Source organism: Lepeophtheirus salmonis, chromosome 6, assembly GCF_016086655.4.
Source record: "Lepeophtheirus salmonis chromosome 6, UVic_Lsal_1.4, whole genome shotgun sequence".
NCBI lineage: Eukaryota > Metazoa > Arthropoda > Copepoda > Siphonostomatoida > Caligidae > Lepeophtheirus > Lepeophtheirus salmonis.
This window is the reverse complement of record NC_052136.2, coordinates 3,226,080-3,253,064: the sequence shown is the minus strand read 5'-3', so window position 1 is coordinate 3,253,064 and position 26,985 is coordinate 3,226,080. Positions and strand designations below refer to the sequence as shown.

Genomic DNA, 26,985 nt, shown 5'->3' with positions numbered 1-26,985 from the left:
TAGGAGAGGAAAAAATCACAGGTGGGTGAAATAAAATTACTAAACATTGCTCATATATATATATATTTTATTTTTTTTGGTTCTCTCTCATAATGTTTTTTTTTTCCTCTCTCTTCCTCCCATCCCCACCCATAAAACTGTTGCCCGATTGCGCTTATAGAGATTCCTTTTTTTTTATTTTTACAAGCGCCCGTTCTTTCTTCTATCCTTCTCAACACATTTTCTTTAAAAAAAGTTCCCATTTCGACCCGTATTGTGAAAAGTTTCTTTAGTCTCTGATATTACACCCTTGTAGAAGGTGCATCATTCGAGTGACTTAGTGGAGAACTTACCTAATCAACTGCTCTCACATTAACCAATAAATACTCAATCAACATGTTGGTAAGAGCTCTTTATACCTCACCCAAACCATTGAAAGTGAACTAAGTTTTTGATTTATAATTCCAGAATCAGAGTCCACATCTTATAAATGGTGATCGACTCACACCTCGTCGTCCCCACTCTCACGGAGAGCGGTGCTCTCCACCCTCCTACTCACCTGCTCAAGGGAAAGCTCGTGCTATTGTTAAAAAATATCGGAAACATGTGCGGAATATTGAGTTTAAGAAGTTGAAATCTGTTGTACCATCGATATCTGAGAATCAAAAAGTGTCACAGGTACTTTTATTTTGAATTTTTTTATGAATCCCTTATGACAGTGGATCTCAAATGAGAGTATGTGCCCCCCAGGGGTACTTACATGGGAACATATAACATATTAACATATAAGGGGTACATCACTCAAAAAAGGTCCAGAATCTCTGCATTATGACAGTTAAAGAGATAGCCATGACCTTTCCGTATCAAATGTAGAGACATAAGGATTCTATTATTATAAGGTGACAAACAGTTTTCTTTTACCCAGACTTTTTATATCCTAAAGTTCAGGTAATTTTATTTATAAATGGATAAAATGCTCAGTTTTTGTAACACAAATAGTGCATGTCGAAACCCGGCTTGTAATGAAACTCTATTTTTAAAAGAATCGATAATCAAAATTTGTTCTTTTTCTTAAATTTATTAATTTCAAAATATAAAAACCCTTTCCAAATATTGACACTGATTAGACCAAGGGTCCTCATTTTTGGAAGTCCACATAAAGTCACTTTATTCTATTCTACCTATTACGAGTCCTTATACTTTGGTTCTATATGCCAGAGATGTAGTTTTCTTGTTCCTCAGTCCGGACTTGACTCATTTTCTTATTAAATCGTCTTGAACCCATATGGACTCAGACCTATTTTGGACCCAGACCAATTAGAGTTACACTTGACACGACTATTGACTCAGACTCTGAAAATGTTGTATTAAATACATTTCTGTTTTGAGTCCTAGTAAAGTCTCCGACCATAAAAAATGTCTCGAGTCCTCACTAGACATATATCAGATACAGAAGTTCATCTTTTCCCAGCCTTTGGTCATATAATACGGCTAAAGCACACGATTCCGAACTTAAGTACAAGCCTGGACTCAATTCATTTTCTTATTAACTCGTCATGGGCTTATAAGGACTCTAAACTTAACAAAATCATGCTTGACATGGACTCCTCACATAAAGCTTTGTATGGTCCTGAGTTCTTGTAAAGTCTTGTTACTTAGAAAATGTCTCGAGTACAGACTAAAGTTTTTCTTGTTTTTTTTTCTACATGAGTTTTTGTTAGATATATAGAAACATATTCATAACAGGTGAATGAATAGTCATGTTTCTTAGCCCAGGGCTACTTTTGTATTATGTTTTAATAATAATACAATTTTCTTTGAAAATGCTTGAAATACTTTAATAATTTCCGTCATTTTTTTTTTTTTTTACAGACTGAGATCCTAGAAGAAACGATTCGTTATATCGACAGTCTTCATCAAAAACTCTTGGAGCGTATTCAAACGGATGGAATCCCTGATCAGCTCAAAGGTAAACATTTACATAATCCTTTTTTTGTTAAATTGGTTGATTCAACAACATTCCATACAATTTTATTGTTTCACAACGTTTGGATTTGATAGTTTTTTGAATGGGGGGATTTCTATTGATTTCATTTCAAAAATATTTCAACTATTCTCTCATATTCTTCTTTGTAAACAAAAAGAGGAAGAAATTGTCAAAGTCATGATTAAACAAAGGGCTGATATCCCTAAATCAGTAGTAAGCGATTTAAAAGAATCATTTTGACAAAGTAAAAAAAAGTAATTTTTTGTTTTTATGGAGTAGCAACAAGACAGGTGACTTGTTCACTCAAAGGCATTTTTGAGCAGTCTAGCATCATCATCGTTTCTTCATGTAGGTACCTTGTACCACCATAATATAAAAAGCAGGTGTAATCGTTGATGTCTTATCATATTCTTATTCATCTGAGTTGGGTAATTTTAATGTTGTTCCGTAATACATAGTGTTGGTTCAGTCTTTATTTGTTCTGTCCAGTCCAGTTTAAAGACTGGTGCTATCACTCCATGAGACCGGTCCTTTGAACTGTGAGTACTAGAGCTTATTTAAAAAAGAAGAAATCTAGTTGATCAAAGACCAACTTTAACAGTTTTGGAACTGATATGCAAGACTGAACTAAACTGAGGCTGAACTGGACAGTACTATAGTCTTGAGTCCTAAATAAGGATCGATAAAACACTAGTAATACATAATATAAATCGGTATGGGCAACACTCGTATCTTCAGACTTGTACACGAAACACCAGCGTAAAGATAACCCCAAATTACTTGAAAAAATAGATACCCTTTTATGTTGTAAAAAGGGCTACAACCTTCTCAGGCCTAAGGCTCTTCATTTGGTTAAGGCGGCCCTTTCTATGCACAAATGCTTGTCGCCAGGTAAAGTTTTGAGAAAGTATAGAATCTACATTCAAATGTATCCCCTTTTTGAATGATCCTATGGACTGGACTGGAGGTCAAGGACATGGCTTTTGCCATACCACGAATGGGCCTGATTGGATTTATGTTGATCCAAGCATTGTGGGCTACAACTTTAGCCTTTCTCCGAATTGACCTCTTCATCTCAGATCCTTTCTTGCTTTGGACTGTCTCACACTCCTTTAATCTTTTTTGATTGCATAGATTGCCTTTCGGCTCATCCCCATATCCTTAGAGATCTCAGTTACCGTCATTCCACACGATGACATGTCGAAAACCATTTGGGGTTTCACGTCCATGTCGTCCAGATAGTTTTTTTAATTTGAAAAGTAAACAAATATGACCGTTTTGCGTTATAAATCACTCAACCTTGTTAACACTGTCGTCAATTAATCATTTTTTTTGTTGCCTTTTTTTAAAGATGGGGTATTATAAGTTGGTTGCTTAGCGTACAAGGGGGGGGGGAGACAATTTTTAATAAATGATGTCATATATTGATGACAAGATAATAGCATCCAACTTTTTATGGCTATTGTTTTCCAATATGATGACGTTGCATAAATCCTATTTGTATAAAATTAAGGATGTGGGAGAAAATTGGTCAATTTATTTGATCCAAAGCATTGGTTCAAGATTTGCAAACGATTAATTTTTAGTTTACGGTCTGAAATCGCGGTCTGGAACGAAATATTGGTCTAAGTCGGTCTAAAAAATTCCTTAAGAGCAAATGGGGAGAAAATTCGGTTTTGCTTGTGTCTCAGCACGAGTAAATACCCGTTTATTATACCCCATTCTGAAGTTCAATTACCCTACTCTGTTCCTAAAAACATAAACAGAATCCATCTCAAATACATGATAACTCCCTTTTTTTTTTTTTTTTTTTTTTTTTACACATGTCAGGCCTTACTACATGTTATCACACATATGTAAGGCACCCTCAAGGAAGAAAAATGAAAATAACAAAAGGTAAAGACTTTTTTGAAACATAAAAACCGTTAAAAAAATGAATGCTATTGAAATAATAAAAAAAAATCTTTTAGTTTACTTAATACCTAACAACTTAAGTAAGGAATTTACTTCTTTGTTTCTTAGATTCATTGGTCAAATCCATGGTAAAGTACATAAAAATATCATTGATTAATTTGTAAAACCGTGATTAACATTCCTCATGTCAACATAAATAGGATTCTTGCCAAAAAAAAAAAAAATAATAATAATAAAAAATCCCACCAGAACCAAAATTAATAACAACTTAAATTAATCTTTTTAAAATAGGATAAGATTAACATTCCTGCTTTAAAAATTGTCTCCTTCTTTTTCAAAAACAGAAAAGTGTGTAATTAAGGATTTAAAACAAATATTAGTTGTAATTGATCGTATTTGAAGAAGCATTTACCTCTTAACAAACAATACAAAAAATCATTGCTCGTAAAAGAGTATTAAGAAACACGACTAAACAATAGTTCAAGTGTTCGTAGCAGTGGCATAAGCGTCTAGGATAATTATGTAAGCATACACTAGATCTACTCGCTATAGGTAGTTGTAAAAATGTATCCCACGGGAACAAAACCCCCATTATTCTGATAATGTTTGAATCACTTTATCTTAATGCTCAAAATCTAAAATATTTAGAACTAGAAGGACCTTTGTTAAAGCGCAAACCTCTCCCTGTGATCATTTTTCCTGAATTGGACTTTTTGCTACTTGAAGCATATTTATAAAACCTACATAATTTCACCCATTTGAGCTCCTGTTCCTGAATATTTTCCTTCGTTACGGTTGATTATGTATTTTTTAATTTTTATGCTATCTTGATTTCTCAAAATTTAAAATTAGATCAAAATCAATCCGTAACTCTCGCCCTAATCCTGGTGTCCAACAGACAAACCAAAAAAAAAAAAACAGAGGCAAAAATATAACTTTGTTGCATATTTAAAAATGTTAGTAATTAAAAAAAAAATACAAATAAAATCTTAAGCATTCATAAATTTTATGTACTTGAAAGTTCATTTCCAAGCCAAATTAAGTCTCTAACCTAGAGTTAACATTTTTAAGTAGCTGAATTCATCCCAGATATATATTTGAATACTAAGTCTATAATTGACTGCAATATTTCTGTATAATATTTGGCTGTATGAATGAAGGTAGTCTAAAAAGTTTCCGCTCTAATAAAGATATAAGACATTTTTTATGATTTTTTATTTCATTTTTCAACATAGTTTCATTGCAACTCTACACACTTTTCTCAGCGATGCTCATATTTCTGTGACACGTCCAAATAATATTCGACTTTTTCCCGTGCAAAATAATTGTTCACGAAACACTTTTTTTATTTCCCTCAATTTCTCCGAGTTGGATTGACTTAGACGGTTCAAATTTTAACACAACACGCCTTTAGATGTCTACCATTGTCTTATTCGATTTGAATGTTACTTTTTGATGAAAAAAAAATTAATGACAGCTGGATACTCAATTTTTTTCTTTTTTACAAAAACAATCACATCAACTCACTCAAACGATTGTTACATAACAACTGCGCGTCCAAAATGGCTGAAATTTTGTTAAGTAGCTGTCAAAAGATGATATTTACGAGTGCTGCTATCTTCACGTTGAGGGTAGAAACTTTTCAGACCACCATTGTAAATATGATCTAAAAAAATAACATAATTTAAGGCAATTCATACACTTATAGGAATGCCTGCAGGACTTTTGTTTGTTAGCTCAAAAGCTTGAGGATATTTTCTATAAAAGACATCATCGATGGCTCAATATTCTTTTGACTTAATTGTGGTTTAGTACTGTTTTAAGTGGGCCTGTACTCCGGTACGACTCTAACTGTTTGTACTGATGTATAACGGACAACACTAGTTGGGGTGATGCACATTTCATAGGTGGAGTACAGGTGCCATTTTCTGCAGATTCATCTCTTATTTAGTTGTTATATCATGCAATGTCAACTGACAACATTTTAAATATATATCTATTGATGAAAATGAAGAATGGTTCGAAGTGTCTGTATTTTTTTCCCCCTCTTGCCTCTCAAATATCTTTGATACTGTTGCCTACTAAAGTATATATTGTTCTTTTAGCGTTAGTATAAAACTATATGTATTAGAGGTCATGACCAATGAGAACAAAAAATCTATTTTCTTTTTTTGTCAATGGGCATTTTATTTTTCATCTTCTTCAACGGTTTTTTTTTCCTCTCCGTCTTTTATTATTTTATTTTTACAAAAGAAAAAAAAATCTTGAGATTTGAATAGCTTGATGATGTAATTGTCGGAAGATCTTTGATCAAAAACTATCTGGAATTAATTCCTTTTATTTTCAAGATGATGTTTCTACAACAGTCTACTTATTATGTTTGATATTATTCTGATGGTTGTATTCTTGAAATGATTTTAATTGAAAGACAGTCAGACCACCTTGTATGCCATTCTATGTTGTTTAAAATATATTTTTCTATTCATTTTTTTTTTTTTACAGAAAAAGTACCCTTAAAACAGCTCAACTCCATGAATGGAAATGAATTGACCAAATCTCAGCTCTCCTCCCTAATGAAAAACGCTTTTCAAGAACAATTCAGTTTAAATCTGAGCAAAAAGAAGAAAATGGATTCCGACATCCTCAAGCGTCTACTTCAAAAAGAGTCTCCTCGTGAAGATAGTAGTAGAAGTCAACTCCTTTCTCCGCCTATTTGTAATAATAATTCCAGCACCACCAACACCTCAGCTCTCAACTATCATAATCTAAAGAGTGCCACTCTTAAATATATATAATACCAAAACATAAGATCGAAAGACTCCTTCAACCCCCTTTTCAATACCTACTATGTCATATGTTCCATCAGAAATCCACATCTGTTCATATGTATACTCAAGGGATCCGCAGTCAATTCTTATTGCCGCGGTCAATTTTTTACCCCACTGTTTAATATTCACATCGAAACTTATTCGACGGGTTAACACGAGGCCGTAGTCGCAATCAGATCTGACAAAGCGTATCTGTTTGATAATGACGTCATTAGAAACCTTCATCCCACAATGTAACATCATTGAATATGTATGTACATGTTGATAACGTCAGTACCGTCATCACGGTTAGAATGGGATCGATCCTTGGACATAGTCCCTATTCGGTATTTTTTCTCCTTTTGCGATTTTTAATTTTTTTAGTAATAGAAAAACGATTCTAGATACATTTCTATTAGTTTTTGAAGTATTCTGTTTGTCGAATAAAGGAGAAAGGCCGTGTAGGGATTCTATTTATGGCATGAATATCGACCGCACATCCCTAGTATTACACCCCTAATGATCTCGAATCGGTTTATTTATATTTTTTGCTGTGATCATAAAAGTACACTTATTTTAATTTTATTATAGTACATCCATATAAACATATATTTATTTAATCTTAATCAAAAATATTGAATATCTGAATTATTTGATTTTTTTTTGTTTCCATAATTTGTAGACGATAGATTTCCCCCTTTCATTACAAATGTCTTTAATTTCTCTTTTTGTATTATATAATACTTAATTTGTCTTCTTTCACTTTATACCTCCCACAAGCTTTAAAACAAAGTGGCGAAACTTCCTTCTTAGCCTAAGTAGATTCCTAATATCGTACATATATCTTTTTTTCAACGTAAATATTTTATCTTCCCTTCACAGAGTCCAACTTTTTATGTCAACTAAAAGAGAGTGCGTTTATGGAAGTTTGTAAAAATTTTGAAATCTTCGTGATCATCCATTTAAAAAAATATATATAATTTGGTAACTTTTGAAGGTATTAGGGCTCTTTTTTAATTAATTAATTATTTCTAATGTTGTGTCGGCCTTAATTTAGGACTGAATACTACTGCCCCAATGGTTCAGTCCTGCATATCAGTTCTAACACTTATAGAGTTCGGTCCTTCATGCTGCTCAACTTTTTTTTCTTCGTTTTTAAATCAGTTCTAGTACTAATTGTACAAAGAACATAAATTTTTTTGCGAAAAAATTACAAATACCCCCTCCCAACTAATCCTACGGACGCCGCTGGATATATCCCTATTTTGAAAGCCCAAACGTATTAGAATTGATGGAGCACAATAGTTTTGCATAACTTCTATCAGCAAATAGGTCGTCTATCAAAGTTGCCAAGATATATTTTTTTTAATGTACATTGACGAAGATTTAGTAAAGTTTCACATTCCTAAGTAATTTCTAAGTATACTCAATTCCCCTAACGTACAAAATTGTCACTACCCCCCTCCTACTTTGTACAAATATTGATCTCCTGGTTTTTATTTTGCCACTTGTTTTATTGCTTTGATCCACTCGTTTGGCATTTTCTTTAATCGTTTTACCCTCTCTGGTTATTTGATATATTAAAAAAAAAAAAAAAAAAACCCCAAAACCACCAACTCACCTCCTTATGAGAATTGATCTATTGCCACCTGACTATTGTACAACTCATTCTATATATATTTTTTTTATAAGGAAAATAAAACAAAAAGTTTTTACTCACTTTTTTTTGTTGTAAAGTAATAATTTATATACCTCTATCTACGACTACCAAAATAATAATAATATATTGTTGTGTGAAACTTAAGGGGGAAAAAAACACCCAGATAATAAAACATTGCTATTATGTACCCAGCTCCTAATTGTTATCTTCTTTTGGGGTCACTCCAATTCACCGAGGTTTACGTCTGCTTGATTGATTACATTTAATTCTTTTCTGGTCAAAACAACGGGATGTTACTCACAAAAAGTGTAAAATATACTGTGGGAAAAAATACAAGTGAGTATTATATCGTAGTGTATTATTTTCGAAAGTAAAATTGTTATTTCACGGAGTTAATAAATATTGGTATACCATGCGAAAGACAAATAACTCAACCAAAAATTTATTATTACTTTATAATTTTGTCAGAGAAAAAACAATTGTGTGCTTTTTATTAATATACGTATACCATCATAAAAATATACTGTTTTTTTTTATAAAGGGTGGTTTATCTACAACCGAAATTCTCAACCTTTTTTAAAGTGATATACCACTTTTAAAATTTAACCAAGATCCCATAACCAGTACAAACTAATTTTAGCTTCTGCAACAGGGGCGTCCAATTACATATTGAAGGGGGGATTTGGTTTTTAGACTTTTTTTTTTGAAATAAATCCAAAAATTAAGTTTTAGAAAGAAATTTGACAATGTTAAATGTGGTCAATTTTTTTTTCAAAAATCCATAGCAATTCTCAAAAAAAATTAAGTTTAAATTAAATTAAATCCAGGGAAAGACTTGGGTACGCAGAACACTGATATAGACCTTGGGACTCACCTTTCGGCCCTGCTTGAAGATGAATGGCGGTATAACGTGATCCTCTCTACTAACAACGCCTAGTATCATAACTTCCTATTGGTACTGAGCTTTCATGGTCTTATGAATGTTGTTAGGACTATTTGCCAACTAGGTATATATTGCTTCTCGAGTTAATCTACTGGTATGACTAAGTGAGTCTGGATCTCGGTCCTAAATAAGGATTGACACAACACTAATCGATGGTCATTATAAAACTTCAACGCACTGATAAATAAAAACACATGAAAGTCCAATGGTCAGCCAATGATCATCAACAGTCATTAATATGATACTTAAGTTAAAATGCAGGATCTTTTTTTCTATAATCTGACCCTTAAGTTATGTAGTAAACATCCCATGGTTGGGAAAAGGTTTGGATTAGTTTATGAAGGGAAGTTAAAAGTCTTCAAAACATTTGGTTTGATTTGGGGACCAAACGTCTCCAATATTGGAGGTGTGTCCCCAACTATATGTGCTCCCGGAAATGTACCCAATTTAGGTTAACAATGATGACATGCATTAAACAATTCTTCTAAATGGTGTTGATTAATTCTTGGTGTTCTGCTCTAAGTATCTTGGATCTTATGTGACAAAAGGAAGAAAAAAACTAATGCCCTGAAAAGTCCCAGTCTTCACTCCCAGGTTTGATATTTTTTATTCACCTGATTTTCAGTTAGTACCAACCTTTCATCAGTTGTCAAAATTTCATACAATCTGTTGTTTTGTTTGAGAGTTATTCTGCTAAGTGTGAAGCAACTTTTGTTATTTCCACAACAATTGATACAAAACAATTTTGTGTTTTTTTTTAACAGTATTTCTTGATGGGAAAAAATACCATTCAAGTTAAGCATTGGCTTGAAAAGTGCTATGGGGACTTTCCTCCATAAGCGAATAAAATAAACAATAATAATTAAAACAACAATAAACAATTTTGAACGAAAAAAACTTGTTTTCTTTGTTACGACCGGGACTTTAAAGTCCATGTGTTAATTTATGTCGTTCAAACAAGAATTTCCATAGTGAGGAAGATTTCTCATCATTCGTGGTGTATCCAATCATCGTTTTTCATTCTTCTGACGCATCTATGTTTCGTCCTTAAATGCTTTAATAATATTTTGTGCTTGAAAAAAAATGATCAATTGACAAACGTAGAATAAACGTTTGAACAAAAATCTGTGAATTAAAGAATTTTAAATATTATTTAATAATCGAATCTTGAGTCTCAAATTTTTCTAACTCAAAAATTATAAATATTTACGATTTCACTTTTATGTCAGACGTCTAGGAAGACGCCTAATCTTTGTATCTGTCAATGGCTGATATTGTCAACATACGCTGTGGACATGTGTTCTTACATATAATAAAAATATACTTGAGAATCGAATTCAAAATTGGAAAATATCTTTATTACATATTATATGACCAATTTAATATTTTATCTTGTTGATCCGATTGGAACAAAATTAAGTATATTAAACAAGCTGTTAAATAGAAAAAAAACCCAAAAAAACAGAAACACAAATTCAAATATGTAACTCCATCCAGCTATAAGTTCAGAGCTCTTTTTCATGATGAATTTAAACAACACTCGTCTTGAATACCCTTACGTTTTGAATAGTAGTTCCTCTACCATTATTTAATAGATTACCTTGTTCGCTGTGATTTTTTTTTTTTTTGTAGAAAAATATACTTAAAACATTAGTAACTAACAAATTCAAGTAGTTTAATTTGAAGATTAACAATATTACATAAGCATTTCCCCCCTAGAAATCATTAAATGCGGGCAAAAAATATATAAACAAATCTCATATTTGCTATAAAGCACCTTCAATCTTTAAATTATTCTCCATAAATTGGTTAGTTATTAAGATCGTAGATTAGTTTGATCGTTAATTTTCTGTTTGATTATTATAACCAATTGTTTTTCTTACTCCAACTTAAGTCCAAGTCCTTCTCGTCACGAGTCCTCATAGCAAGTTGTTAAAGGGAAGTCCGAATGTATTAAAATATAATTTAAATCCACAAATTGACTACAACAGCTTTATTTCTAATTAGCTATTTTTATATTTCCCAACTATTGTCATGCTAAAAGTAATTACTTTCATAGGAATTTAATTGTTTTTTGTTCAATGGTTGGATATACATACGAACTAGTGTTGAGACTTAGTCCAGCACCGAATTTGTTTTCGGTTAGGTCTTAATTGATTTTTTCTAGAACGATTTGGACCTATTTTTCGGTCAAGACCGCGGTCTTAGATATTGGGCCTATTTTTTCGGTCTCAATTTATGGACCCATTTTTTTCGGTCTTAATCTATGCACCGATTATTTTTGCTCTCACATATTATGAGAGACTAATTTTTTTTGCTAGATCAACTGTCCTTCATTTTTTTCAAAAAATCTCAAAAGTACATAATAAGTTCTAGAACAAATACTGAATAGATATAAGAGACGGGAGGATCAAAATCAATCCGAGCGATCTCTGTTTACACTTCATATAACGTCATTGTACTTGAAAAGAATATATGATGTCATGTTATAAACAATTTATCTTTAAAATCGGTATAGTCTTAATTTCTTTTGGACCGATCTAGACCGAACTTTTCCTTTGGACCGATCTAGATCGAATTTTTATATAAGACCGGTCCAGACCGAGCTTTTTGTTGGATCGAACTAATTCGTTCCAACAAATATATATAGGTCTCAGACCGGTCTAGGATTTCCAGACCGACACCCAAAACTGATACTAACCCTCTGGTCCCCTTCTTTTTGTTGTGGGGAAGGGGAAGTCCATCACATACCAACCAAAATATGTATATTATTCACTTATTATAAGTCCTTTGTGGGATACTTATAGTAGTGATGTGATTGACTAGATAATAATAGTAATTAGGTATGGTTTGTAATTTGAGTCCCTGCTGCATTCTTTTGTACGAGGATAAGGAAAATAAATAAATAATCTCATAGGGTCAATATATTGGGTATGACCTAACCTTTGTTTCTTTTCTTGTTTGACAAATTCCATAATTTCTTCAATGGAGTTTTATCTTACAAAATATGCGTTTTATTATAAATATAATAGTCTCATTTTTTATTTGGGAGAAAGTTGAAAGTTTTATTAGGGAAAAAGGTTTTTCCTTATACATATTAATGGTTCTTATTAGCTTAGTTAAAAGAATGCCCATTGTCACGAAAAAAGAAGGATAGTTAACAAGACACATGTTTATGAGTAAATCAACCAATTAGGTATTTATACCTACATGGCAGACTCAACTCAACAGCTTTGAAAGAGAACGGTCAAGGCCAATATTTGTAATTAAAAAGAAGAAGATTTTTTTTGACTGCTGAACGTTGGGGAACCAAATTTTCTCATCTACGCGGAAATATCCTCCTTTTAAATTCCTTCCAGTGTACTTTTTTTTATAAATTTATTAAATGTCCGTTTGAATTTTTATCCGTAATAACAAAAATATATAAAATAAAAGTTTTTTTAGTTTTTTAAATAAAAAGAAATTATTATAGTAAACGATAATCAAAATTTAACCTTAAATTTAACTGATTTCAAACTATAACCCTCTCTCCCTAAAACCGACACTCATTGAGCTACATGTTCTTATAAAATCAAAATATAGACACTTTAACTATACGTATATAATATTTGTAAATTATTAAAAAGTCATGTTCAATATAAACAAATTTTCTTTTTCGATAGAACACATCCGCTGAAAAGTTCCGGGTTTAACAAAGGCAACTAGCTTTTTTATTGATCAAAATTGTTTAATCCACACAATCGTTCCAGCACTGGCCTAACAATTCAATGACACTTTTATGAAATGCTTTATCTTTTGCCTCAAAATAGTCCTCAGAGAATAATATCTTTATTAGAGCAAAATTTCTTGCAAGCAAGCATTTTTTAAGGTCTACGAACGGCCAGGAGTCGCTGGGACCCAAATTTAGATAAGATCAAAAATCTTTTAAAGGTGTTATTGAGAGAAAACTCAAGGCTATGTTTCGCAAAAATTTAAAAAGAAAGCAATCCTAATTTATCACTCAGTTACTGCCCTGAGGTTATTATCCACCACAAAGAATTATATATCTTGTAGGTATCTATTAGTGTTGGGGTTTGGTCCGGAAATCCTAGATAAAATACTAAAAAAATTGATCTAGACCGATTTTGTAGATAAATTGTGTATAACAATTTTAAATGACATCAGTTGTATCTTCAAGTACAATGACGACAAATGATGTTAACAGAGATGGATCGAATTAAATATAATCTCGTCGTCTCTCGTGGAATACGGAATTCTATGAACATCTCTTGAGATAGATGATGTATCTTCCTTCGTCTATCTTGAACATAAAAGTACTTTTTTTGGTCTCAATGAATTCTGAATGATCTTAGGCCTTAGCAATTGCATATATTGTGTACTTTTGAGAATTTTTAAAGAAAATCAATGACGGTTGATCTAGAAAAGAAAAGAAATTTGGTTTCTCAAAACATATGAGACCGAAAAAAATTGGTCTTCAGGACAAAACCAAAAAAAGCGGTCTATAAATTGAGACCGAAAAAAATCGGGCAAAAAGTCAGACCGATTTAAAAATCGATCCATTGTCTATACCGAAAAATATGTCCGAATCGGTCAAGAAAAAATCAATTAAGACAGAACCGAAAAAAAAAATTGGTGCTGGACCGAGTCTCAACATAAGTATCTACATCAATGACCTAAATTCTAGGAAGGTACAGGGCTTCCTAACACTATCAGCACACATGCGCCTCTAAAAGATATCGGTGATAATGATTATATTGACAAAATATTGTTCCAAGGGATTATGTCGGATTCAAAGGCTTTCCTAAGAAATTTAAAACAGGATCTGAAAGTGAACATAATTTTTTTGGTGGCAGTTATACCTCCAATTGTTATTAATTAAACTCAGTACTACGTGACTTCTCTGGGGTGTTTATCTAATCCATATATATATATCGTTTTAATACCACATACACATGTTTGCACCACATATTTGTGCCACCTTCAATGTTGACTCCTAACTTATTATACATATGCTTCCTGTATCCGATTTTTAGGGGATGGTACTTAAGGAGATTTTGAGTTATGAAGATACTGTAAAAAACCTGCAAAAGATTTGATTTAAAGAGAAGTAACCATTCTAATTTAAATCATTTAATAGAAAAATTATACAGGGCTGATCTTATCTTATTTTTCCGATTTTTCAAGAGTAACATTTAAATAAGAGGTTGTTGAGTACATTTAATTAGCAAAATCAACTTAAAATAGTGCTCCGCGGACCTTCCATTCAATATGGGGCCTCTCAACCATTACGATTGCCTCAATACGAGGCCAAAATCCCTTGCAGACCTTGACTATGAAGTCAGACTCGAGCTTGGTCCACTCCTTATTGATGGAAGCCTCTAGAGACTGGACACTCCTGTGAGAGTAGCACACACCCTCTTATCTAGATAAATTAGTCCGAGGGATTCTGGAGAGGAGAAGGCCACATGTTGAGGTCCCAAAAGTTCGGAAAGTTGTCTTTTAGGAAGGCCTGGGTCTTAGCGGCGTTTGACACGGAGCTTCAATGAAAAAAAGTTGTCCCCGAAATTTTCTCTGTCCCAAAGTAGCAATTTCGAATCCCAAAATTCGAGTTCTGCATTGAGCTGCTCCTTCCTCTCAACAAAAATGGGTGGGCAGACTCCACAACTCCTAATAATATAGCATCAATGTTGTTCCAGATTCAAAATAATGAAATGTGTTCCATTATATAAGATCAGCCCTTTATAATAACTTTTGAAAGAACATTTATTACTCTATTCATATTTTTTCAGCGACTATCATAACAACTTTGGAACCTATGAAAGACTCTTCAAATTTCTTACTACATAAAGTATCTTACGCTATAAAATGTAAATAACTAATTTACAATTCCACATTATTTGCCAATATTTAGAAAAGACGGCTGCTGTCAGCCTGTTAACTTCTCACGCACGAAATAAACCTTGACAACAATTGAAATAAACACTCAATACTTATTAAAGGTTTCTTTAACAATAAAAACACTCATTTCAAGTAATGTACCTACTTGAAAGAAGAGTCATATAAAGGATATAATCAAATCTTCAATCAGTATCTTCAATTTGCATCATTTCTTTTGTAAATAACTAAATTATAAACTAGAAGAAAGAAAAGAAGATATGCCGAAAGAGAACATAAAAACAATATGGAACAAAAATCCATAAAAGAAGAAATGTCTTCTATTTAACAACTAACACGATTTTTTAGCAAATGGATTTTCTTTGGTAATTAAAACAAGAAATTGTTTTTTGATCCATTATTTTGGAAGTAACAAAAGTTGAGTCACACCTAGCATAATAAATCACAAACAAAAGAATACACTGTCGTGAAATTTTAACAACTGTCATTTGAAGGCTGATACTAACTGAAAATCAGGTGGATAAAAAAAATAGTGCTACCTTTGTGTGAAATCTGGGACTTTTCATCCCATGTGCTATTTAAAAAGGGGGAAAATTAAGTACTGAAACGAGTTTTTACTTTATTTTATGGTATTTTTATTTTTGTAGTTATTAAGATCATTTACAAATAAGTAGGTAAGACCACTTTAAATACATGGGTTGCAAAGAAAACTAAATAAATGAACAAGGGATCACTCTAAATTACAAAAATATATTGTATTATGTAGATAAATATCTTTTTCCTTGCATTTTCATAGATAAAACTTAATGATGCATCCATTTAGATAAAGAGGCATTGCCCACAGCTACTCACCATATTTTTTTTTTCATTCCCTATAAGTACACCATTAGTCATGGGAGCATAAAAGATGCATTAATTGCTTAAATCAGCTGATATAAATTGTGGTAGTAAAAGTATTTTAGTTTTTGATAACTTCATTAAAGAAATCAGAGACGAAATTCCGTCAACATAAATGTACAAAAGTTTGAAATGTGGATATTCAAATTTTATCAGAGCCTTTATATTCTTGGTCTATCTCAAAAAAATTTAAATCACTTTCAAAGTAAGAGAAAATCGATTTTGCTATATTAGATCATTAAGCATTAATTGCATGAAGGCTTACGTCTTATGAGTAGAGATTGTTTTTTTTATAAAGAGAAGGTCCTTCTAATTTAAAGTAGGATTAGTGCTGGGAAATATTGTAATTATATTTAAATTCATAGATATTTATTTTATTTTACATTTTAAAAACAATTTGCACCAAAGATAGGCATAAGTTAACAGACCCAAGCCTTATTACATAATGAACAAAAAAGAAGAAAGAGCGCATGGATCAACCGTTTCTCCTTTTCTAATCATTAAACTTAGTTTTTTCTTTACACAGATCCCTTCTTTACTCTTTAGTAAAACTATAAAGGTTGCAATCATCTCAGGGCCCATCATGATTTATTTTGTTAATCCTAGGACCGGTCTTGATTGCATTATTAGTACTACAGTATTTCAGCTGTTGAAATTTCATAAATCATCATTGGTCAAAAAGATTTTGATTCATGATAAGGTATTAAATTAATTTTGCATCTACCTAGTCATATATTACTCAAGTATGAACAAGTTATTATTCATTATTTTCTTCAGTCCTAGAGGGTGCGCAAACAATCTATAGTGCAATTTTGGCGCAATCTTTCGGGCAAACCAGGGAACTTTGGAAGCTGAGTTTTTTTGTTAGTTAGCTTGTTCAAATTTACACCAGTTGCGAAAAAAATAGAGTCAATTGATGAATTCATTGTCCAAATATTTGAAAAGGCACGGAGATCTTCTTGGAATCCGTCCCGGGAGCGACAACATACCAATTGGTCGAGATCTAGGACTCAGTGAAAAGTTCGTTCGCAAGGTAAGGAGAGAATATGAGGCCTCTGATTTTGAGGCAGCAGTAATGCAGGCTGAGGTCAAATGAGTCCAAGACAATTTTGACCACTCCATCTCGCAGTACTTTTGGCCTCCAAACTCGCAGGATCTGAGTGATGAATATTTTTGCATGGGGCGATCGAACGATAAGCCAATCCAGCCCCTGAAAAATACTAAAGATGAACGTATCATTTGGATCAAGAATGCATTCAAGGATTTGCCAAGGGACCAAACTGCGAAGGCATGCTTGTGCTTTTGGTCTTGTGTAGAGACTGTAATTGAGGATGGAGGTGATTTAAAAAAAATTAATTAGAATCTATCAATCTTTGAGAATCTGATTTTATCTTTTTATTTTGATAACTGGTTGGATAGAAAATTGCAATTGAACAAAAAATCATATTCGTGGCACAGATAGATTGCGCACTCTATATTTAGAACCAAAGAACTGACTAATTTATCTGAGGAATGTTGAATGGAGAAAAATATTTAATAGATAATAAAAAAATATACTAAAGGAGGGGGAAGACTGATTATAAATGCAATCCTAGAAGCAATCCAACACTACTTCTGTGCAAATCTACCTGTATTAATTTCTTCAGCTATGACTATGAATTAGAATCAATTTTGGTATGGTATGGTACAAAAAAAAGTAAAAACAGGGTTCCACCATTTCTCTGGAATTGTCACAGTCCTAACTCACACTATCTTTGAAGCTTTATACTTCACCATTTTGATTTAAAGAAATATTATTAACAAGCAAAGTATTAACCGGCGTTGCTCGAGCCAAGAAGGGAGCGGGAAATCAAATTGACAATGGTAAATGCAGTTTTCTGAATGTTTAGAACCCTTCAGTGAGACGAGCGTTAAGGTATCCTATAATACATTATAATATAGCGCCTGTATATTATATGAAATATATTATTTTGAGTTTAAAAAAAAAATAACTTGTGTTCTAAATTTCAAATAACTTACCAACATTTATGTAGACAGGAAAAAATTTGTTTAGATGAAAGTCCATCTTTTATTTATATCAAATATTAAGAAATCGAAATTTGCAAAAAACACTGTATTTAACCTTCTTAAAACTTGAAAATTGAGGTTTGATGAAAAAAAGGGCGAAAATTTAAAAATTATTCATAGAATATCAAATATTTCAGTTAAACATCAATTTTTATTTGTCAAATTTATATGCAAACGAATTTCCAGATAAATTTCTACTAAATTTATTTGATCTACAAATCCAATATTCCATCATTTTCTTTCATTTTTTTGCACCTGACAAAAAAAGCAAAATTGCAATTTTCACCGATTTTTTATTTTGAACATTACTTTTTTGGTTTTGAATAAATTTAGAAAACTTTGTTATTCTTATAGTTGTTCTTTGAGACGCCAGTCACTATGTGATTTTTAACTTAAACCCTATCTAGTCATCATTTTGAGCACAAAAACAATATTTGTCTTTTGGGTAAGGAATAAAACCCGTTATATGATCCCACCCTCAAAAATCGGCACCCTGTCTAAGACGGAAGATGTTCAAAAGAGGTTCCATGCGAAATTTCAGCCTAACAGGCCCAATTGTGTGGTACCCATACAAGACTAACACACAAACTCTGTTCTATATATACAGATGCCTCTATAAAATGATTCAAACAGTTTCAAAGAATGTAACGACATGAATTCCATGAGAGTTCATGGGGTAACAAATAAGTGTCTTATGGATTTCAAATAATTACAAGTCATTTGTGAAAAATATAAAAAGAGCATGGATTCAAGTACACTTCCAAGATGTGAATATACACATATAACTAATTTGTCATGGGAAGCCTGATATGTGAGTCTTATATACCTATAAATATATATTTGAAAATATTTATTTTATATAGGTTGGTATTTTTGTTAGGAAATATGACACATGATTTGAAGGGTTTATATTTTAGGAATTTCATTTTCTTTTACGCCTTTTCAAGAGAGTTGTTTGATGTTCTTCTCTTCTTCTTAAAAATGCAGTCTAATAATATAGGTAATTGACATGAAGGATTCAATATTTTTTTTTAAACAAAAGAAAGAAAAAAACTGAAAGGTGAGAAGATGATTGACACTACTTTATCGATTTAGTTACAACATTCCTTAAATATCTGTATATTAAGAAGTTATTGTTCTTTTGATGTGGAACCCATATTGAATACCTATTTATGTATCCCTTACAAATTAATCAGTCAAAGAAATTCGCCAAATGATATTCTGATTAAATAAAATAATATGTTCTATACATGCTGCGATATTGTACAAGTTGCCACTTGTGTAAACAGATTCTACTAGTTACAATTGATGTGTATATCTAGATTGGAATATAAAACTTGTAGAATCATTTAATTACAATTCTATCCCCCTTGTTTTTAATTACAAGATTTCATTATGCAATCAAATGATAGCATAAACAAAAATAAGCAAGTTTTGTTTTTATCCCATGTCTCTAAGTGGTAAAATGTCGGAGCAACGACAAAAAAGGCAACGCGTTTGCAATCTCCTCTGCGCCGTTGTCTGTGCTGTGAAGGCTGCAGACACCATTGACATTCGGACTGCCTACATCATCAATAACTTCATTACAGCTCTATATAGGCAAATACAACAAGCACTTATTTATCATCAATATGGCTGACTTCTGGCATACCTCCATGTGGTTCTCCAACCCGCCCCCCTGATCCCTGGACTTTGCTGTTTTGGGTGTATTGGATAAGAATGTATGTTGCACTTCTTATCCCAATTTTGATTTGTTCTGAGCTGCCATTATAACAGTGTGCTACGCCATGGACACGGCCTTCATTGTCAAGTGCTGCCAATCTATTCACCGTCCTGTCTAGCCTGTTATTGCTTTTGAAGGAGGATATATTGAATAATAAATATAGCTAAATATAATATATAAATATTTTTACAAATTGGTTTTGAGTGGTCTTTTCTTGATTCCATAAAAATTACGTTTTCCATAATTTCGTCATGGTCCTGACAGTTTTGGATACGTACTCTCTAATTCGGTTCTAGGACACTTTGCCGGAAAAAATAATAGATATATTTTATGAAGATTCCTTCTGCAGTACCATATAATAATGATTTTTATACAATCTACTTCAATTTTATAAGCAATTTGTAGCCCTTTCTATCCGGACTACTTACAACATCACTAATTCCATTAGTGCCCCATACGGCCAAGAAGAACCCAAACTTTTACAAAAACAATATGAGTAACTTCTTCCAGCCTTGATATAGACCTTTTCCAGCCCTAACCTAAATCCCTGGACTTTGCTCTTTTTAGGGTGTCTTGGAGAAGAATATCCTACTGAACCACTCATTTAAATTTGGATTCGGCACGACCTGCCATCATGACAGCGTGCTACTCCATAGAACTGCCCTTCATCGTGAAGTGTTGCCAATCTATTCGTCGGTCTGTCAAGGCTGTTATTGGTTATGAAGAAGGACATATCTAATAAAAAAATATCTAACTACATATAATATTTGAACATATTACAAATTGGTTTTGAGTTGTCTTTACTTGATTTCATAGAGATCTCGTTTTTCGTAATTTAGTCATTATATTGAAAGTTTTGGGTCCCCACTCTGTATTACACAACATTTCTCATTTTAATGACCTACTATTCATTTTCATCTTTTAAAATAAAGTTTTGATTATTTTATTACATGTATTTTTTTCCCGTTTTTTTCGTTGCACAACCCATCTACTTGAATGTTTATTTATTATATATTGCAAGTGTAAAAGGATTACTCTGACAAAAGTAATAATTTAATCAAAAAATAGCAACTTTTATTCAACTTAAGAATTAACTATATGTGGCCTGTCAACATACAAACAATCTAGAGCAAAAATAAAGAAAAAGTAAACAAGGCATTTTTTTATACAGCCCAATATTTTATAGACCTATTTGAGTTATTTATATGCTTTGTAGTCCAATTTCTGGAACAAGCTATGAATGAATGAACCCAAAGAATGTTAGCACTAGTCAAAAAACCTTGTATTTATTTAAAAAACTTATATTAGACCCAATATAACCCTTTTTAAATAAAATCTTTCCATTTATAATTCTGTGATTGTGACAATCAATTCTGAATAGCTAAAGTTAACTTTACGTAGAGTTTATAAATATTTATTTCTTCAAAGTCAGTTATATTGGCCCCCAGCATGGCTTTTTAAATAAAATCTATCAATTTAGTATTGTTAAAACAATTTGGCTATTTTGGGCTACCAAAAGGTTCATCAGACTAATTTGTTCCTAGATGTGGACGAATAGTTAGAGAAGAATACAAATGTAAATTTGCATTCAACTTTGAGAAAAAAAGTTCTAACTTGATTTTGTGTTGACAAGCTACATATGTAATATAATTTAATAAGCTTTCTCATCAATATGAATTTTACATTCGAAATTTTAATCAAAAAATGCATTTACATGTGATATAATAACTAAAGTCGTTTGTACTGTATGACATACCAACGAATAGTTGGTATAATAATCAATTTTCTCTTAGAAAAGTCCAAAATTACACCATTAACATATTGACCACCTAACAGAATATTCTATTTGATGGATTGTTCTCATTAAAAATACTCAGTCCTACTCTTTCTCAAGATGGATGAAGCCTTCAAGCAAGCCAGGAAGATTATAGTTTTAATAGTGATCCCTGTTATCAGTTATGTTGTCTATCAAGGATTTACACTCACGAAGATTTAGAAAATTTATAGTTGGAACGATTAGAAACCAAGTTGCAATTATAACTATATTTGGCTCAATAATGCAAATCTGTTTGGACTTAGACACGCCAAGACTTAATCAATATTGTTTTGTTTTTTTAACATCACGACAAGTCATATTTATTACAGCTATAACATTACTGCTTTTATGCTTTTTCTTCATAAGAAAGTACAATATTGCAATAATATATTTTGTTCTTAACAAAAAAAGGGGGACTCTTTCCTTACAAATAATATATATTTTGTATCGGAGTAAGAAATAACATATCAAATTCTCTCTAGAAATGTGATTAATCCTTCAATATTATTGGGATTTTAACAAATATCTATTTTATTTCTCTTTGTGTGATATTTTTGTTTTGTTTTTGACAGTGCCTGTTAATAGAAGGGAGGAGATAACTTTTACTTCTACGTATTGGGTTTATTTTTTTGGAAATCCTTCAACACACACTTAAAGAGAAACCAATACCCAATAAATATAATCCTTCTTAACTTAATACTTATAACTTATCCGATGAAACTTTATCTTTAATCTTTTGTTTTTTTAACTAAAGAGGAGATAAAATATTTCATTACTTTATGAATAAAATGTTCATAAATAATAACACAAGTGAATTGAAATAATGTTTAAGTTTCATATCTAATTATATTTCTACTTAAAGCGTTAATCAAGTATCCGTAATTAGTTTCGTCGTATCAAATCTGGCTTTTGATAACTTTTGAATGAATTTTGTAGTGATTTATCTTTTTAAATATTTAATATGTTTTTACCTTTTTTGTATCATGTAACCTTTCATCCCAAAAAAAGCTGAAAAAAGGCCCAACATCATTTGGTCAAATTAGTCAATCATATCAACTGTTATTTCCTTGTATGTACTCCTAGAACATCATTGTCATATTATTTCCACAGAATTTTTAAAACGAATTACATATATATTTTATAATATTTAAATTTTACATAGTTTTTTTGTTTTTTTTTCCATTTCCCAAGGAGCATTAACACACGGCACCCTCCATGGGTCACAGAAAAAAACATTTAATGCAGCAACCCGTGATGTAGTTACCCTTGAGGTCGGATATATTTCAGTTAAACATTTGAATAATCTTGTACACAATAATAAAGGCACATTAATAAAAAAAATAAAAATAATATTTTGTTAAAAAACCAAAAAAAACCAAAAAAACAGTTTTTGATCGTGGAAGTAACAAGCAGCCATCGTCTTGAAAAACGTCCTCAAAGTGTTTTTCAAAGAAATTTTGATGAAACACTGTACATCCCTTTTACTCCAACAAACGTCTTCATAATTTCCCCACTGGCTTCTTCTTGCCCTGGCCAGAGCGTCGCATTCTGTGAGGAAATGGATAGGAGACTCTGATCGTTCTTTACATAGTCTGCATGAGTCCTCATCGACTTATCCCATTTTTTAAAGATGCATTTTCATTAAAATGTGGCCAGAGATTTTTTATTCTATAATATTACTTAAAACCACATCTATCGTGCGTATACACACGTCTAAATGTATACGCAAGATTGATGGGGTAACCTCCTTTAAGTAACACTATTAGAAAAACGTATCTATACAATTGTATTTTGTATATGATAGCCAAAATTTCGTCATATAAATAATAAGATGTTGGACGAAAAAATAATTCTGTATTTCCCGCCCTTTTTTTAAACAAAGTATATTTTGTTCATTATTGGTCACATTGGATCATACGATAAGAATTTATAATGGGGTGGGGGTATACTACTAACGCTTTCCGGAAAGTATTACGCTTGCCAGTTCAGTCGTGAATTATCGTGCGTCAAGCACGGAGGTCTCAAAGGAAGAAATTTGCCATATTTTATATTTTTATTACCTGAAAATTTGTCAAAAGCGGTGTTCCCGCCCCCTCCCCCCCTGATCAACTCAACCCTTTGAAACTGGGAATCGAACAGAAGCGGCCTGCATTAGTGAATAGGAGACAACAAGACATCATCAAGACTGCGGGACTCGTAAATCTTTGATGACGCTCCAGAAGCTCCGTTAGCTTGGATAGGAAGTTATTATGCATCCAAACAACAGTCCGGACTCGGCACCAAGGGACTACCACCTGTTCTTGTCTATGTCCGACGATCTTGGGGTACAAATTTGGTCTCAAAAGAGGCATGTTACAATTAGTTGTCAGAGTTTTTTTTGCCAATATGGACAAGGGCTTTTACGAGAAGGGGATTATGAAGTTGGATTCTCGTTAGTAAAGACTTATCTCTACTAAATTATTTTTTTCTCCAATCTATCATATACTTAACATTCTTCTTGGATATCTCAACTCACTCCAAATAGTTGAATATAAAGCCCTTAATTGAGCGTAATATGTCTATGAAATATTGAGTTGTATGTAGAGTTAGGTTGCTCCATCGACTTGAAACTAAACAAATCGGAGACTGTGGAAGTTACAACGTTGCAAAGTTCAATATTGTTATCGTGACAGCATTAATGTTGGTCTGTCATAGAACTGATTGCTTAATCAGTCTTTTCCACCTCTCGTTCAGTCTTTTTACTAATTGGTCCTAGCTTTTTATTATGTTCCCTCCTAGATACGGTTTAAAAATACCTATAAAAACAAAGAAAATAATGAAACTTCAAGAGGTGAAATACCTAAGTTAGTAACTACGTCATTTCAGCTTTTGTAGTTACCATAATATACCAAGAAGCATAGGTCTTAGGACCGACAAATTCTCTTAGGACCAGACTGATGGGAATGTAGTCATTTGAGACTTATTTACTGATGTAAAGAAATATTCTTGAATTTTATCCTTTTCTTGATATTTGTACAAGATTATTTGTGTGTTAACTTGCTACATTTGTTTTAAGCTAAATAATCAAAAAAAAAAAAAAAAAAATGTTAAGAAAATTAATTTAGAAATGAAGTTTGATTGAGAAAAAAAAATCTAATTACAGATTCATTATGAATGTGTCAAGTACTACAAAAATCAGATATTGAAAAAAGTGAACCTGTGCAAAATTATCTTTAAACGCCAATTGAAAGTATAGTCAATGAAATGAATGTCTTGTTTTCAAATAATATTGAGATAGATTTAGATAATTTACTTCTAAATACTTCAAAGAGTACATTATAACTTGTCAACTCACTCCCATCTTGAGCTGTCAACTCGTGAAAAACAAAAGGATCTTTGACAAAAAAAACTTACCAGATAAAATTACACGCTTAAAAACAAATAGACATCCTAACTTGTATATTAATTATCTCACAACATATAATCAAACTGACGTCTAAACTATGTTTCAAACACGATCAAATAAGCATTAACAAGCTACAACGGATCTTGGATATAATCATATAATTTGGAATTATATTTTGTCAGTAGTTATCTATTTTATGATGAATCTAAAAGCGTTATATGTATTTTTGAGTTTCAACTCATACAATAAAGAAAGAAAAACTTGGAATAGACAAAGCTTTTGACTTCACCCGACAAAAGAGATATGATCAGTTCAATATTTTTTCAATAGATATATTTCAAATATTATTTGGGAAATTTCAATACAAAAGCAATGTTCCGAACAGTTCACTGTATGGATGTGAATATTGACTAAACTACTGTTTGCATAAATTTAAGGTTCTTCTTGGTTGTATGGGCTGTAATGGACTTCTTGCTGTTGTGGCAGTCTAGATGGAGATGCAAACTGTCTCTGCAGCCTTCTAGGCATAGGAGGGATGCCTTTTTTGGTGTTGCTCCTTTACTTTTAACAGTTAAAGACAAGGGGATAAAAAAGAGTTTTCTTTTTTTGTTTCATCTGATATTTAGACTAAGCCTCGTAATTAAAAATAAATAAATAAAATTGTAAGTAAATGCTACTTTTAGTTTTGGGTTCCAAATCTGTAATGTTACCGACAAAATGTAGAAATTGATAAATAATTTTTTGTATCGAATCTTCACAGAATTATTTTAAAATGTGAAAAACTGAACTGTTGTCATAGTTTTTGACTCGATGATTAAAAAAAACAGCAATATTTGAATAAAATCAATTCATTGTTATTTTATAGAAAATTCAATCACAAAAATATTTTGTCATACTAATGTAACTTGTGCTGTGTGAATACTTATCTAGAACTAAGAACTGCAGTCAAACTTAGTCTGGTTTAGTCCAGCTCAACTTTTCAGTCCTTAAAAAGAGCAAAACTCAATCCCTTGCGAAGTCGTTAAGATGTTTCTTCCTTATAAATAAATATAGCTCAGATGTATTTAAGGAACCCGGTTCTAGACTTAATCAAATAAATTTGGAACGAGAAAACACTCAATATAAAGTGCCGACAGCTGAACTTTAATGGTATTTTTTTGTTCAAATATTTGCACAATTATCTTATTCAAATAAAATAACGATAACTTAGTTTGAATTTAACTTCAATTTGAGTTAAGAGTGCTCATAATTGGGCAACAAATATTTTTGCAAGATTCATGACAAAGACTGAGATAGATTTTAATAAAAAATATTTTCGACCCAGAAATGGTTTTTAGAACTACTTTAAAAAATGGATAATAATTGATTGAAAAATTTCTTTGTCGACCAAAATAGTACATGCAATGTACTTTTTGAGGCAGAATGAACAGAAAAACAAAAGAACAGGACTTAAGTGGGTGGTAAAGTGATTATTAAAGGCCTTTCAATACAAGAATGTTAACTTTTCTTTATATCGGTTGGAATGCAAGATTGTAAATAAGGTCCTTCCTCTTGGGAGCATTTTTGGCTGATCACAAGACAAAATGACTTGTTACTTTTGTAAAATACAATAGAAACGTCGAGTCATTTTTTATTTGAATCTAAAGATACAAAATACATTAGGTATCACTTGACTAAAACATTTTCTTCTAAATTAAAATTGTATTCAAGGAGCAAAGGTTACACATATACGAGGGTGGTCTGAAAACTTTCCGACCTAACAATGATAAAATACACTATTCTAATTTTTCTATTTCCAACATAGTAACCTTCTAACTCTATACCTACAATTCTCCCAGCGATGCTCCAACATTTGTAACCAGTCTAAATAGTACACGGGGTTGTTTTCTGCAAAATAATTGTTCACCAGGCA

The 26,985-nt window shown here is 31.8% G+C and overlaps 1 protein-coding gene across 1 annotated transcript; it reads left to right on the top strand.

Moving 5' to 3' along the window:
• The first annotated feature begins 239 nt into the window (after nucleotides 1–239).
• LOC121120644 (uncharacterized) lies at nucleotides 240–7,964 on the top strand. Its single transcript, XM_040715514.2, has 4 exons — nucleotides 240–381; nucleotides 448–657; nucleotides 1,852–1,948; nucleotides 6,383–7,964. The coding sequence occupies exons 1-4, from the start codon at nucleotides 376–378 to the stop codon at nucleotides 6,673–6,675; spliced, it is 606 nt and encodes a 201-aa protein (XP_040571448.1). The 5' UTR covers nucleotides 240–375; the 3' UTR covers nucleotides 6,676–7,964.
• Nucleotides 7,965–26,985: the final 19,021 nt, after the last annotated feature.

Coding starts and splice junctions, on each gene's coding strand:
- LOC121120644 (XM_040715514.2), top strand. Junction 658..1,851: donor AGAATCAAAAAGTGTCACAG/GTACTTTTATTT, acceptor TTTTTTTTACAG/ACTGAGATCCTAGAAGAAAC. Junction 1,949..6,382: donor AATCCCTGATCAGCTCAAAG/GTAAACATTTAC, acceptor TTTTTTTTACAG/AAAAAGTACCCTTAAAACAG.